Source organism: Podarcis muralis, chromosome 9 (genome assembly GCF_964188315.1).
Source record: "Podarcis muralis chromosome 9, rPodMur119.hap1.1, whole genome shotgun sequence".
NCBI classification, from domain to species: domain Eukaryota; kingdom Metazoa; phylum Chordata; class Lepidosauria; order Squamata; family Lacertidae; genus Podarcis; species Podarcis muralis.
Window position 1 is genome coordinate 22306767 of NC_135663.1, and position 15832 is coordinate 22322598.

Genomic DNA, 15832 nt, shown 5'->3' on the forward strand with positions numbered 1-15832 from the left:
TTGCAGGTAGAAAGCAAACGTGGCAAGGAAAGTTAAACAGTCTGCCACAGGATGCAGTGGTCGCTACTAAATTGCTTTTTAAAAGGGAGGCAGGTTAAGACAAATTCATGGAGAATAAGAGTTGCATTGTCTACCGGCCAGCAGTGTACACACTATACCCTTAAAACATATTTGAAGCACATTCCTCCCCTCAAGGAATACTGGGCACTGTAGTTTGTTCAGGATTGTTGAGAATTGTAACTGTGAGGGAGTGAACTACAGTACCCAGAATTCTTTGAGAAATAATATGCTTTAAAGGTATAGAGTGTACACACAACGTAGGTTCTTCCAGTTGCTGGGAGTTACGTGGGTGGTGCTATTGCATTTATGTCTTGCTTGTGGCATATGGTTGGCCTCTGAGAACAGGTTGCTGGACCAGATGACCATTAGGCAAATTAAGTTAGAACCTTTCACCCTAGAGTATTAGGGTTTGCTTTGTTTGCTAGGGAAGATGCATTTGTTTTCATGTTTATTTGTTCTTACACATACCGGTCCATTAATAAAACAGCAAGCATCCCCTCCACTGCAGCCTTAATGTATCACATTAATTTACTTAAATGTCAGAGGAGCTCTGAAATCCTTTGTGAAAAGGATGAGTATGGAAACGAAAGCTCCTTCACAGAGTAGCAATGGGATGGACCTCTTCCCACAGTTTCATGTTATGAGATGTTGAACAAATCAATACCTGAAGTGGCCTTCCACCAACATGGGCCATTGGTCCACTTAGGTAAATATTGTCTCCTACTGACTGCTCTTGTGTAATCATTATTCCATGGGTGGGAAGCTTCTGGCCCAGGGTTCAAATGCAGCCCCTTTCCAAGCTTCTCTAGCCTGTGAGATTCTCCCCAGGCCACCACTGCTACTGGCCTTGCTTCATGCATTTTTGCCTGGGTGGAATGTGTCCTGCAGCACTGATGATGCCTCTTGCTTCCTTTGATGGAAAGGTGTGTTTGTGTGCGTGTGGAAACTACCTTTCTATACAAAGGCGAAATTTACAATCACTGCTGTGTCCACTGTTGCCTCTGCCAGATACGGGCATGTGGCCCTGTGTAAAAAGACACTCCCCTCTCTGAATTATAAGGTCTGCTACTAAAGCAAGGCGGCTGTTTTTCAGATGTACCCAGTTCTTTTGTTGTTGTTGTTTAGTCGTTTAGTCGTGTCCGACTCTTCATGACCCCATGGACCAGAGCATGCCAGGCACTTCTGTCTTCCACTGCCTCCCGCAGTCTGGTCAAACTCATGCTGGTAGCTTCAAGAACACTATCCATGCATCTCGTCCTCTGTCATCCCCTTCTCCTTGTGCCCTCAATCTTTCCCAACATCAGGGTCTTTTCCAGGGAGTCTTCTCTTCTCATGAGGTGGCCAAAGTATTGGAGCCTCAGCTTCAGGATCTGTCCTTCCAGTGAGCACTCAGGGCTGATTTCCTTAAGAATGGATAGGTTTGATCTTCTTGCAGTCCATGGGACTCTCAAGTCTCCTCCAGCACCACCCAGTTCTTTTACCCTGCACCAATCCCAGACACAAGTCTGGCACAAGCTTAGCAATCTCTGCACAGTGAGACGGGAAAAACAGTTTGAGTACATGGTAAGCCTGTTATATCTTTTGAGGAAAAGCGAAAAGAGAGGCACTGCAAGCAGCTTAAGCCTTCCTTTTTATTTCCAACCAGCAATTATTAAAAGCCTGTTTTTAGCCATCACTTTCCACAGCCTTCCTTAATTCCGATGGCTCTCCGTGTTCTACAAGAGGAAGCAGGGTTGTACCCGCACATGCATGGAACTGAAAAGAACTACATTTAACTGGTAGTGGAATTAACTTTATTAGGCACTTGTAAGGCAATAGCATGTAGCCATTCTGGAAGAAAGGCACACCACGTAATTGTGGAACTGAAAGGGCCACATAGTTCATCAAAGAATGCTCCAGCATAAATATGTTGAATTACAATAGATTTCGGAAATCAAATTCTATGACTTAGAAGTGAGATCAGGGTTTTTGATTCCATCTCTTGTATTAATCATTTTATTAATGCCAGGATGCTTCTGTTGCCATCACTAACGCTTTTTGCTTTATGCAATTGGCAGCGTTTGTTCTTTATGCTCCTGATTTGCCTCTGACCTCACTCTTCTGGATCCTCCCCCATCCCACTATGTGCATGCATGAGTGCACACACCTAGCAATTTAGGATTACATGCATCTGATTGAAGTGGACACAAAAGCTGGAGTGAAGATGTCATGATAAATGAGAAACAAAATGTAAAACAAATCCATTGCGTAGAGAAAGACTGGATTAGCACCTATTAGACGGTTGATTAAATTGTTCATTTTAGGCATTAAAACCGTTGCGAGTTCTGGCGTTCAGCATTTGCAAACAGAAATCTCCAGGTACCAGGTCACATGCTCCAGCCTCCATCGATGATGTACTCCCGGCCAGTCATGAATGCTGACTGAAGAAAGCAAGGACAAAGTTTGAGCATATAGCATAATTCAAGTCATTGTGTCCTCAATAAATACAGTACTATAAATGTAGTGGTCCCAACCAACATGAAATGTTTCAGAAGCTGATTGAACTCCATATGACTAAATGACAATTGTAAAAGTATTAAGGCCGCAATCTAAATCCTGTTTAGGCGGGGCTGGAAGTGGAGGTAGATTACCAGCAGTAGGGATGCGGGTGGCGCTGTGGGTTAAACCACAGAGCCTAGGACTTGCCGATCAGAAGGTTGGCGGTTCGAATCCCCATGATGGGGTGAGCTCCCGTTGCTTGGTCCCTGCTCCAGCCAACCTAGCAGTTTGAAAGCACGTCAAAGTGGAAGTAGATAAATAGGTACCGCTCCAGCGGGAAGGTAAATGGCATTTCCGTGCACTGCTCTGGTTTGCCAGAAGCGGCTTAGTCATGCTGGCCACATGACCCGGAAGCTGTACGCCGGCTGCCTCGGCCTATAGAGCGAGATGAGCGCCGCAACCCCAGAGTCGGTCATGACTGGACCTAATGGTCAGGAGTCCCTTTACCTTAGCCTGTGAAAATCCCCAAAATGGGGCCTTGTGCAGATGGGACTGAGACGACCCAGGATCTGCTAGATTATGAGCAGGCTCCACTGCCTTCACTTGATAGCACTGGGCCCAGTCACGACACCAGCTTCCATTAACATCAGTACATTGCTCATTGCATTGATTCTGTCATGCTTAGTTTGGCTCTCACTGGATGGGGCAAGGCAGCAGAGGGAGGAAGAGTTTGAGACAATTGTGCAAGGGTCTTAAATAGTAGGGATTGCAACTACAGTTTGTCCTGAGCACACCCAGCCCGGGTGGGGACAAGCAATGGAAAGCATAGTTCTTTACTGGCAAAGCACTTTGATTACATCTGTTCCTAAGGTGCAAGGAAGAGACACACCAGGGATGCAACAACACAACCACATACACCCACATCTGACATGGTGCACATAAGCAACTGGCAGCTCCTGTGGCAGCTCCAGCTGCTTCCGTCACAGCAAACCCTCCCTTGTCCTTGGAGTCATTGAGGGAGGAGATGGAGGAACTTCTAATGGTCCATCTCTCTCTGGGGCTGCCTCTTCCCCCTCTTCGGCTTCCTTCAACTCTCCCCCAACCTCCTCTCCTCCGGTCCCTGACTGCCCAGGCTCTTTCCTCTGGCTCCTTCCTCACGGGTGGCACAACCCCACAAATCGCTGACCCCTTTGCCTGGACCATCCTGTCCCACCAGCCTCCTCTGCCCACCCCTCCGACTCGCTGACACAGTTTGGGATTCAAAACCCCACCTCGCTAACATTACTTGCTTCAAATTAAAGGTTCTGAGTGGCTGGAACAACAAACGAACACTTTATCTTGGTGCCATGAGTTTGCTATACAAACACCCCTCTCTACCCTCCTTCTAGACAAATAAGAGTTCAAGGAACCATTCCAGCCAGTCAAAAGCACTCAAACAAGGATTGGTGAGCAATGGGGCCTGTGGCTTGTTCTGGGGGCCAGACAGAGTGGGCCTGAGGACCCCCACCCAGTTCTATATTATTGAAACAGCTGAAACCGATTACAGTCAAGGGAATAGGGTGGGCCCTGGAAACACATTATCTCAGGTCAACAAAGAGAAGCTTTTGGCACTAGCTGTTAAAGAAGGACTATTTCAGACAACCTGGTGTACTGCCATGTGGCTGACCCATTGTACTTACTTCATCGGAAGCCAGGTATACAAACAGGTGGGCTACTTCTTCAGCTGTCCCAAACCTACCTATCCTTTGCCTGGCCATAAAGTCTTTCAGCGCCTGGAGATAAAAAGCATTCGCTGCATCAATAAGCCTAGTCGTGGTTCTCAAACACAGGACTTTCCCCTAGTGTTATTTTTCATCATGTGATACTTTGAATCCACACCCAGATCATTTGGAAGTGTATCAAACTTCCATGCGAATGTTGTTCCCAAGATACTGTTCAAAGAAAATAAAGGGGAAAGCCAAGGCAAATTGAGACATCTAACCGCCAAGGTAACCTGTACATGGGGTCAAGAGATGTCAATATTTATAAAGGATGCGTAGTGGTTCTCCACGGAGGCTGCACTTAAGAAAAGCAACAGCTGCCAACAGGCAAAAGAGAATTCTGCCCCTTCTAAACGATAGGGTTGTGAGCTTAGTTGTTGCGTTTAGGCAAGCCTAGCTCTGCCACAGACTCACGAACTTCCCTTATAATCCTCTTACAGACAAAAGCTTTCTCTTCTGCTTTTGAATAGCCACAGCCAGTTGTGTTATCTGACAAAACAGGCTAATATTAACGATGGTTTGCTTGCAACAAGCCATCTTCACAAACCATGGTTTGAAGTTGGCTTGTTGCAAACAAATCATAGTTCAAATCATTGTGGTTTATTAGTGCTTAACTATAGTTAATGCAAATTGGAAACAAGAGGAGGATCAGGGAGTACATAAGCCTACAGGTAGGGCTAGGCTCATTCCCATTACAACCAACTATGGTATTGTTTATGAATAAACCATAGTTTACTATGATGGCCAAACAAAGCCAATTAATACATTCTGCAAAAAAGACTTGCAGTGAATAAGTTATCTACATTAAGAGGTGAGGAGGATCTATTTACTTTTTACATTTTAATCTACTTTTTACTCTGTTGTTATAAATCCCAGGTACAAAATGGTGAAAAATGAATGTTTTGAAGCAGCCTGTGGAGAACGAAGGTGCTTTAAATAACTTATCACTGCTGGATTGTGTGTCATAATGCAAAAAATGAAATTGTATTGCCCACCTGTTCTGGATCAGGGCTGCCCTGGATTCTCTCCTGCAGAGAAGGAGTGTCAATAGTGCCTAAGAAAATACCCAAACATTAATTAAATGGCCTCATGTATTTCAATTGCAACTCCTCTGTCTGAAAATATTAGTTACATTAATAAATAGCCCAGAGGGCTTCACCCTTGAAATGTAAACTTTAGATGCCTTTGCACAAACTTGCAAACAGAAGAAAGATGGTGGGGTGCTTCTTACCAGGACAAACACAGTTGCATCTGATTCCTTCCCCAATGAAGTCCGAAGCTATGGATTTGGTAAGTCCAATAACTGCTGCCTTTGAGGTACCATAGACACACCTCTTAACAGCTCCTGAGAAAGAGGTCAGGGGTGGGAATCAGGAAATCAAATCATACCAAAGAACACAAAAGTTCATTTTGCATCTCTGTATAGCCTTCATTCTGCCTTCTGATTGGCTGTCGCTAAATAGTCTTGTGATGAGCTGAACTTCTATTCCCTGTTCTCTTCTAAAAACATATTGCACAAAGATTGATTTTTATATAAGAAAGCTTGTGTGTGTGTGTGTGTGTGTGTTTGCATTCAGTGCCCCTGTGAATATTGCCATGCACTATTTAGACCCCATTTCTCCAGCTGTTCCATTTCTACCTAAGGTTTCTATTACTCGCAGATGTTGGGAGGTCACCCCAGTTTTGCCTCTCCCCTGGTCAACCCATAAAAGCAAGGCTGTAAGATACCTGTGGCCCTCCACACATGGTTGGACCACAACCCCCATCAGCCCCAGCCAGCTTGGATGATGGGCAGAGACGATGGAAGTTGGAGTGACCCGGAAACTACAACTAATCCAGAATGCGGCAGCTAGACTGGTGACTAGGAGCAGCCACTGAGACTACATAACACTACACCTACACTGGCTCCCAGTATGTTTCCAAGCACAATTCAAAGTGTTGGTGCTGACCTTTAAAGCCCTAAACAGCCTCGGTCCAGTGTACCTGAAGGAGCGTTTCCACCCCCATCGTTCTGCCCAGACACTGAGATCCAGCGCCGAGGGCCTTCTGGCGGTTCCCTCATTGCGAGAAGCCAAGTTACAGGGAACCAGGCAGAGGGCCTTCTTGGTAGTGGCAGCGCCCTGTGGAACGCCCTCCCACCAGATGTCAAAGAGAAAAACAACTACCACACTTTTAGAAGACATCTGAAGGCAGCCCTGTTTAGGGAAGCTTTTAATGTTTACTAGACTATTGTATTTTAATATTCTGTTGGAAGCTGCCCAGAGTGGCCAGGGAAACCCAGCCAGATGGGTGGGGTATAAATAATAAATAATTATTATTATATATTATTATCTGGATGCCCAAATGTCACCCATTCCTGCTCCAAGTCTGATGCTTCATTCTTGGCAGTTCTCATCCCACAACAAAAGGAAGCTTAAACAGATTGCCAAACAAATTTAGGTGCACTATATTATTAGTGTTCTAGCATTGACAAGAATACATCAGCAATGGCAATACCATCTTGGACACACTTAGTGATGCTTGCCATGGTACAAGTGATAAGCAGAGGCAGATGTTTCCAGAGTGCAGCCTTGGCTCTAAGAAGCCACTATAGGCATCAAAATGTAATGGATGTGGCAGACCTAGTATTTATGGAGCTTCCCTAAAGCTGACAGCAGCTTGCTTTAAAGGTCAGAAATGCCACTCCTCATTGTGGCTGGGCTATATAGACTCATCTTAAAAACTTGGCTATATGCAACTACATCTCTAATTATTATTTTTTGTTATACTGGATATGCTCTGTGTATGGTTCTGTTATTGTTTGTATGGTTAACATGTTAGTTTCCTCATACGTTTATGATAAGTCAATAATATAAGAAAATAAGAAACGGTATGCAATGTCCTGCATAGTGAAAACTTGGTTTTGTCATGTCAAACTCATAACCTGCTTCCCCATTCCAAGGAAGCCCATGGCAACTCACAATAATCAAATTACATAGGAACATTTTGAAACAAATCTTTAACATCCTAAAAGACAGCAAGTAGTTCCTGCAGTGATAAACCTTCATAAAATGTGGGGCTTTTTTGCATCTAAGAATACATAGTCCCCACCAGACAAGATGAAAACAGATATTCATGTGAAATGACCCTTAGATGTGTATTAGACCAGCAGGACACCAGAAGGACATAGCCCCCAAATATCCTACATCACAGATACCAGTCCATTTAAAAATATGCCTTAGAGTGTGTAAAGTAAGGTAAGGATGCCATGAACCTTGCTGTGCTTAAACTGCGAAGCTACTGACCTTTGATACTAGATACCACAGAAGACATGTTGATAATGTTGCCAGATTTTTCCGCCAGCATCTATTTAAAAAATGCAAACACAAAATGTTTTGACGCCACAAGAACACCAGACAGATGACTATGAGAAAAGCCTTGCTGGATCAGGGGAAAGAAAGGCCAGTCTAGGTCAGTATCCTGTTCTCACAGTGGCCAACCAGAAGCCTATGGGAAGCCCGCAAGCAAGACATTAATGTAATACTGTGTCATTTTAAACAATTAAATTGAACTTTGGGTTCACAAATGTAGTTTATCTTTTCTTTTTTTAAAAGGTGCAATTGAACTGAAAAAGAAAGCTTTTGACAGATGCTTTAAACTTCACACACAAAGATCATAGAAGTATGAACACATATTTGATGGGCAAATGAAAGATCCATATGCTGTTGGTCTCATGCCACGAGTCTTGTGGCCAGCGATGGAATACGTAGTATGGTTCTCTGCTCTCACATTATTTCATTAAAACTGATGGCATGATAAGCTGTCCCATGACAGGATAATTCCAAACCATCCTTTCATTTGCACATTTGCTCACGATGGTCCTATGTGATTCTGTTTCCAATGCTCTTTGCACCCGCAAAAGTCTTGGGACAGCCACATTGCTTCATTTCCTATCAGTCCATATCCTGCAACTTCCTGCTGAAATTCTCTCACTTTTTATGTCCCAAATGTCCTGAGGGATTTTTTTTGGGTGGGGTGTGTTTCCCACCTTGGACGCACTATAGTCTCTCTGGACAGCAATAATGTGATAGCATTGGGGGAGTATCACAACACACACCAAAGCAGAATTAATCCAGTAATGAACAATGGTCAAAACCATGTTGCAGAACACACTTGCAATAAAACACTAGTGTGGAGGGCCCCCAGAAGAAATGCTTCAGAAAATTTGTTACTGGGTAAAGGTAAAGGGACCCCTGACCATTAGGTCCAGTCGTGGCCGACTCTGGGTTGTGGCGCTCATCTCGCTTTACTGGCCAAGGGAGCCGGTGTACAGCTTCCGGGTCATGTGGCCAGCATGACTAAGCCGCTTCTGGCAAACCAGAACAATGCACGGAAATGCCGTTTCCCTTCCCGCCGGAGCAGTACCTATTTATCTACTTGCACTCTGACATGCTTTCGAACTGCTAGGTGGGCAGGAGCAGGGACCGAGCAACAGGAGTTCACCCCGTCGCAGGGATTCGAACTGCCGACCTTCTGATCGGCAAGTCCTAGGCTCTGTGGTTTAACCCACAGTGTCACCCCTGTCCCTTGTTAGTGGGTATGGTACAGTAAATAACTCAAAAAAATTAATTTATTAGTCAGGAGGAGGTTAGACTAAGGCCCCATCTGCATTATATATTTAAAGCAGAATCATACCAGGTTAAACAGTCATGGCTTCCCCCAATAAATCCTGGGAAGTATTGTTTGCTAAAGGCACTGAGAGTTGTTAGGAGACTCGTATCCCCCCAAAAGTGCTACAATTCCCAGAGTTCCCTGGGAAGAGAGATGGATTGTGAAACCACTCTGAGAATTGTAAGCTGCAAATATTATTTTGGCCTGGCTCCTTTTCCTCCTACATCACTTTTACTAGCCCTTTACTGAACACACAGTGAGCTACACCTCTAAAGGATAAGAGAACAGCATGTTGGCCTTACCTTAGGCAGGAATGTTTTGATCATCAGATACATACTGCGAACGTTGACGTTCATAGTGAAATCCCAGTCTTTTTCCTCACATTCCAAAATGGTCCCAGTACTGACAAATCTGGCATAAAAGACACAAGGAACAACAGGTTTTTCCTGTGCTCTCAGGGCTTTTCAAATATACCCTCAGCAGCTGAAGTTGTCCAGGCTTTGCAGCTTTTATTTTATTTCAGTTATTTTTATACTGCTTATGTTGTCAAAGCTTCTAAAGCCATATACCTGGGTGGATATATCTTTTCCTGGTCAGTGGGCTAAACTTTCATCTCCTCACCCTTGCAGGGTCAAATTTGACAGGTGGGCCACGTTGCCCACTTTTCATAGAATTGTTGAGTTGGAAGGGACCACGAGGGTCATAGTAACATCAGGCAGTGCTGAGCTCTGAAGCTCCAATTATTGGGACTTCAAAGCACAGTGTGGGGCTGTTTGAAAGCCCAGTGCTTCTGTTTTAAAAAGCACATTGAGAAAGGCAATTGACCCACGACGGCAGCTTACCCTGCAATATTACATAGAACGTCAATTCTCATCACTTCCTTGGCCAGTTTTTCAATTTGTTCTTTGTTGGTGACATCCAGCACACGAACCTGGATGCCTGTTGAGGAAATCAGCATATCAGAATAGGCAATATTGTTTTGATTTCATGATAAAGGATGATTACCTTGCATGTATGTACACATCTGTGCAGTGAGCGACTCTGCACATACAAATTAATTCATGTAAGTGTTCTGCCTGTTGCCTTTGTCCATGGAGTTTTCTTGGCAGGGATACTGGAGTGGCATGCCAGTTCCTGCTCCAGGAACCTTATAGTTAAAGCCATGGTTTTCCCAGTAGTGATGAATGGAAGTGAGAGCTGGACCATAAAGAAGGCTGATCGCCGAAGAATTGATGCTTTTGAATTATGGTGCTGGAGGAGACTCTTGAGAGTCCCATGGACTGCAAGAAGATCAAACCTATCCATTCTTAAGGAAATCAGCCCTGAGTGCTCACTGGAAGGACAGATCCTGAAGCTGAGACTCCAATACTTTGACCAACTCATGAGAAGAGAAGACTCCCTGGAAAAGACCCTGATGTTGGGAAAGATGGAGGGCACAAGGAGAAGGGGACGACAGAGGACGAGATGGCTGAACAGTGTTCTCAAAGCTACAAACATGAGTCTGACCAAACTGCGGGAGGCAGTGGAAGACAGGAGTGCCTGGCATGCTCTGGTCCATGGGGTCACGAAGAGTCGGACATGACTAAACAACAACAAAGTGTTCTGTAGAGCTAGAAGCTCAGTTGTACAGGGTTCTCCATCACATGAAGCACTCACTTGTGTAGGATTGTATGCAGAGAGGAGCACCCTTTTTCGGGCCCTTGGCTCTGTGCATGAAGTGCGGTCAGTGCGCATATTCATGCCCTTCTTCCAAGACATCTTCAAGTGATGAGAAGTTGCGAAAGGGGCTAGAATGTCAATATATTTCCATTAAAGTCAACAGGACTTCCAGGGGCAACGTGATCACGTTTTGCAGAAATTCTCCCAGCTCTAAGTGGGTGGCTTTCATCCCCATCGGTGAGCTGTCCTCAAAGTATATTAAATCACTGTAAATATAGGCCTAATGCACACAGCTCCACCTGAATCTTGATGAATAATTTCCTTCAGTAGAAAAAGTGTTGTTGTTTTTCTGCATCCATCAGAGTTTAACAAAAGAAAATTAACACTACTCAGGTGTCAGCAGCTTAATAACTATAATCAAACCATTATTGCTGAGTAATACAGATGACAGAAAATGCTATTAAGCTTTATTTCTTTGCTACAAAACTTGGATTTATCTGAAGCCAGGCAATGCTCTGAAAGGGTTCAGTTAACAATGTAGGTTAGGATTTTTATTTTTTATTTTCAAAGGCAAGGGAATTGGATTGGGAATTTGCTGGCAAACCCAGCAGCGTTCAAGGCTAATTTTATAAAGTACCTACAACACATGTTTTACTTGGAAGCAAACCTTACAGAGTACAAAGATACGAGTCATACCCTCCAGCATTCCTCAGATGAAAATAGGGACATTTCTCAGTCCCTCCAACTGACCCTCCTTGACCCCCACAATTTTGACCCCCCCACCACAGAGCATTTCCTCCACCACTGTACCAAGGGGACACAGCTCACACACCCTCCACCGCCCTGAAAACACCCCTTATTTTTATTATTTTCTTACAAAAAGAAAAACACACACCAATAAATAAATTTTAGAAGGGGGCAAGATTAGATACAGGTGCACAAAGCATTTTAAAAAAATAATAGTAATTCAAAACTCCTTGCGCTCCACTCTTCCCTTTTCTAATAAAATGCATTTCTGCATGTTATTTTCACTATTATATATATTTATATGTGCACTTTACACTAGTATATGCATTTATGTACACATTACTTGGCTGCAGAACTTCTCTGCAAAATTCAGAAAAGCGCGGATTTCAATGGACATCTTGTTTCAAATTCTGCAAATTAGGTAAATTCACCTTTAAACGTGAAATGTATTGGACACCCCATCCCAATTGCTCTTCGGAAGGTATATTTCTGTTCTGCTCTACTCTACTCCACTCCCCAAATCCATCCAAAATCTGAAACAGGCTCAGGCTTAAAATAACTAAAGAAATACCTGGATAGGCTTCCAGTTCTCTGAGTTTGGATTCATTGATATCTGTAGCAATGACCTTGGCTCCTTCCTTTGCAAAAGCCTTTCAAAACCAAACCAAATGTAGTTAATATCTGAACAGATTAAAACATGGGCTCTGCCTCTTAGCTGCCATGGATAGTTAGCTGGTTTGATAATGTTCTCATCGTTGTGAGGAGCTACCACCAAAACATCAAACACAGAGTTAGGTAAGACTGATTTCTCAAAGAATTGGATTCAAATGACACATCCTCTCACTGCATTTATAGTCCAATCAAACCTCTATTGTTGTTGTCACAATCAAGTGGCATATAAATTATGTGAAATAAATAAATAAAATATTTTTGTATTTGGAATATTCTGTGCCTAAATACGAAGGCATTTTCACAGACCAGCTTTTCTGAAAGCAAAAAAAATATTATGCTAGTCATTTGTGCTCCAAGGGAGACCTGAGACATCTTTAGATAATCCTACTGAGCAATAAACAGCAAGTTTTTAAAGAAATTAACAGAATAGAATTAAGAGGTGTGATAAATATGAATTAAGACAGAATAGAATTAAGAGGTGTGATAAATATGAACTTTCTGACTGCGAGAGCTGTTTGACAGCGGAACGGACTCCCACAAGTGTTCATGGACTCTCCTTCCTTCAGGTTCTTTTTACTGTAAGCAGCGGTTGGATGGCCACCTGTCATGGATGCTTTAGCTGACATCCCTGCATTGCAGGGGGTTGAACTAGGGTCTCTTACAACTCTACAATTCTGTGATTGGACAGGTTGGTTTGGGCTGATGAGAGCAGGAGTCCAATAGTGTTTTAGCGCCATTGGTTCCCCTTCCCTGGTTTAAAATCTATAGCTCTGATTGCTTGAAGATTTCCCCTTTGTGATTTCTTCCCTCCCTCAGAGCGGAGGCTTAACGAGGCTCCCTTGTGCCCTTGGCAAGGAGCTGTATTGGCATTTGGCACCATATCCCTTACACCCTTTCCAAGGACAGCTCACACTTCTAATAGAGACTGGGGAAGTTGCTGCAGAGTTGCTGTGATGGCCCACGCCAGCGACTGGCTGCCTCCAACGAGGAACCCAGAGGAGCCTGGATGCCTTGCCCAGAGCAGCGGAGGGGCAGCCAAGGGAGCACAGTGTTAGAATTCCTGCTCCATGACTGCAGTCATGGGATTTTTGTCTTTCACATGACGTGGTATGTTTTGACTCCACAGACTGGGAAGTGACGGAGACAGGATGTTTGTGTTACTGTGTTCCATGAAGTGGGACTATTGTCCTTTGTTCTTTCTCTTTGCTGTCTGATGCTAGAGAGAGAAGGAACCATGTTGCAGTGCTCCGTGTGTGTTTATATGTAAAGTAGATTAGCCAAAACGCTGAGTTGCTGAGGTCTGCCACGTGCATGATGTGCATACTCTGCAGATCCCTAAGTGTGCCAGTGTGTCGGTTGGCATCGGTCGCTGTGATGTTTGGGCTGAAGAAAGCTTATGAAGCTCCTGAACAATTGACCAGGAGGGAGGGAACATGCCAGTCGGGCATGTGTCCAGTTCAGGGTCCTACTCGAGTGTAGGCTGAACTCCTGACACACACGGATAGATGGCCTTCTAGCCACTCCAAACTAGAGTGGAGAGGCATGATTTTTTGCACCCCCCATGGCCTGCGCCAACCCCTAGGTCAGGGGTAGGCAACCTAAGGCCCATGGGCCACAAGTAGCCCTTGGGGGTTGTTTAACTGGCCCACAAGCCACACACTCGGCAAGTCCCCGCACGCTGAGCTAAACTGGCACAGCGTGACACGGGGGACTCACTTTTGCGGCACCAGAAATCATGTCCGCACAGACGCGGACACCGGAAATTGCCTCTGCGCAGATGCAGAAAATTGCCGGCACGCACTCTTACTCCAGCCCACGGAGGGGGCTCCGCGGCAGTGAACCGGCCCAGGCAAGGTAAACCTTGCCAACCCCTGGCTTAGGTACTCTCCCGCTCAAGTCCTCACCACTATCTAAATACATTCAAGCGTAAGTACTTTCGTGACGGCTGCTTGCAGATGCATTTGTACAAAACCCAACCCAAAGCAAACCCAGTAAGAGTTCCCGAACTTACAATAGCCGTGGCTCGACCAATTCCTTGTGCTGCAGCAGACATCAGTATTACCTTCCCATCCAGCCGGCCCATCGTGCCCCCTGTAGGTGATTCAAAGAGATTGTGGTATCTGATTCACCAGCGCCAACTACAGGAGGAACAGCTGCAAGAAATGCACATTATCTTTCATGCTGGTTGTAGAGCCAATCGCACACATATTTCAATATATTTGCAGGGTTTTGTTTTTGCGTAACTAGGAGCTGATCAACTGCTTTTAATATATTTGTTGCATGCCACCAGAAGCTCGGAGAGGTGCGAGACTTCAGGAGGTCTGGTTTCCTCGGTATGAGGGATAGCAGAGACTCCAAGGAAGGAGAGCCTCCTAAGGGAGACTCGTCCGCTGTCAAACAGCTCTTGCTGTCATAAAGTTATTCCTGGTGTTGAGTTGGAATCACCTTCCTGGTAACTTATTGTGCCTGGGAAAGGGAAGTGGGAGTCAACAGACACTCAAGGAATAGTTTAGGAGAAAAGGCTTTTTATTTCTACCATCCATGAACTGGTAGAAGGAGCAAGTGTGATAGTCCACAAAAAGCATGCACGAAGTTCACAGTCATGTGCACAAGCATATATACCCCTTTCCAGTTCCCTCCTCCTTTCTCCTCCCTCAGGAGTCCTGCCCCATGTTGAGGTTCCTGAGCATGTACAGAAAGCTGTCTTGGGACTATTGTGGACTCTTGGCAGGAAAGGGGGTGAGGGGGTTTTCAGAGTGTTCCCGTTGTTTCATTCTTGTGCTTTGGCATGGTTCCCTCACCTTCCTTCAGTTTGGGTCCTACCCTCCAGAGCAGGAGAAAAGAAGCTCGTCTCATCCTCCATGTGACAGTCCTTTAGATATATGGTTGCCCTCCTTTGCACATATTCCAGCTTGTCAACATCCTTCTTAAATTGTGCTGCCCAGAACTGGACACTGTACTCCAGGTGTGGTCTGACCAAGGCAGAACGGAGCGGGATTAGGACTTCCTTGGTTAAGCATATGGCTAGACATTTGCCTTGAGTCCTTTATTTAACAATAACAACAATAATCCTCTTTTTATTTATATGCCACCCATCTGAATGGGTTATTTTACTTATTTTCCACATGGCAAAACCTTTTTCTAAAGGCAGAGATAATTCAAAGCTACTTATGTTAACAGCACACACACAGACTGCCAGAGTGCAGACAATTCTCATCTGCCAGAATCCATTCTCAAATGAAAGAGTCTATTATTTGTAAAGAAAAGGAACAAGAATGGAGGAAAAATTTACCTCAGGAGTGCTGTGAAGACCTCTTTGGAGACCTTTGTCCAGGAGGCGGTTACTTGTGTTTTTCAGAGCATGCTGGGATTCGACTCAAGTGTGCTGGCAAATTGCTTCCGAGTTAAGATAGTTCATTGCCGAGGTAGAAGTAAATACTGCCATCTAGTGAAGTTTAGGGTTAAGCTACTTTATGGCAATGCAATAAAAGACTGTTGGCATCAGACTGCTACTTATGAAAAAAGACAACTGGCAAAACGGCACTTTCAATTAACCGGAGGCGTTTAAATATGTGTCTAATATATCTCTAATTCATGCTACTGTTGATAGGCTAAGCCAGAGCTTTCCAAACTGGGTGTGTCGGCTGCAGTGTGTAGATGTGTCACACAGACACTCCCCATGCTACTCCAGGGGCTGGAAAGGGGTTAGTTTAACCTGGTGTTTGCTAGTAAAACTGAATTACTGTGTTGCAAAATGATGCATGTCTAAAAAGTGTGTCATCCACATCGAAAGTTCTGGCCAAAAT

The 15832-nt window shown here is 44.5% G+C and overlaps 1 protein-coding gene across 5 annotated transcripts; it reads right to left on the bottom strand.

The window, feature by feature from the left end:
* Positions 1–1830: 1830 nt before the first annotated feature.
* BDH2 (3-hydroxybutyrate dehydrogenase 2) lies at positions 1831–15431 on the bottom strand. Of its 5 annotated transcripts, XM_077933882.1 has the most exons (11): positions 15319–15406; positions 14828–14998; positions 14038–14179; positions 11926–12004; positions 9791–9887; positions 9251–9359; positions 7583–7643; positions 5530–5643; positions 5294–5352; positions 4218–4310; positions 1831–2480 (listed from the first exon to the last, which is right to left on the bottom strand). In XM_077933882.1, exons 3-11 carry the CDS (start codon positions 14107–14109, stop codon positions 2427–2429), a joined length of 738 nt encoding a protein of 245 aa, XP_077790008.1. In that variant the 5' UTR covers positions 14110–14179; positions 14828–14998; positions 15319–15406; the 3' UTR covers positions 1831–2426. The 5 variants fall into 5 exon arrangements, with proteins under 5 accessions (XP_077790008.1, XP_028600067.2, XP_028600068.2 ...); XM_028744234.2 differs by lacking the exon at positions 14828–14998 and having other exon boundaries at positions 15319–15431; XM_028744235.2 differs by lacking the exon at positions 14828–14998 and having other exon boundaries at positions 14038–14117; positions 15319–15430.
* Positions 15432–15832: the final 401 nt, after the last annotated feature.

Coding starts and splice junctions, on each gene's coding strand:
- BDH2 (XM_028744234.2), bottom strand. CDS start 14,109: ATGGGCCGGCTGGATGGGAAGGTAATACTGATGTCTGCTGCAGCACAA. Junction 12,005..14,037: donor TTGGTCGAGCCACGGCTATT/GTAAGTTCGGGA, acceptor TGGTTTTGAAAG/GCTTTTGCAAAGGAAGGAGC. Junction 2,481..4,217: donor TATACCTGGCTTCCGATGAA/GTAAGTACAATG, acceptor TGCTTTCTTCAG/TCAGCATTCATGACTGGCCG.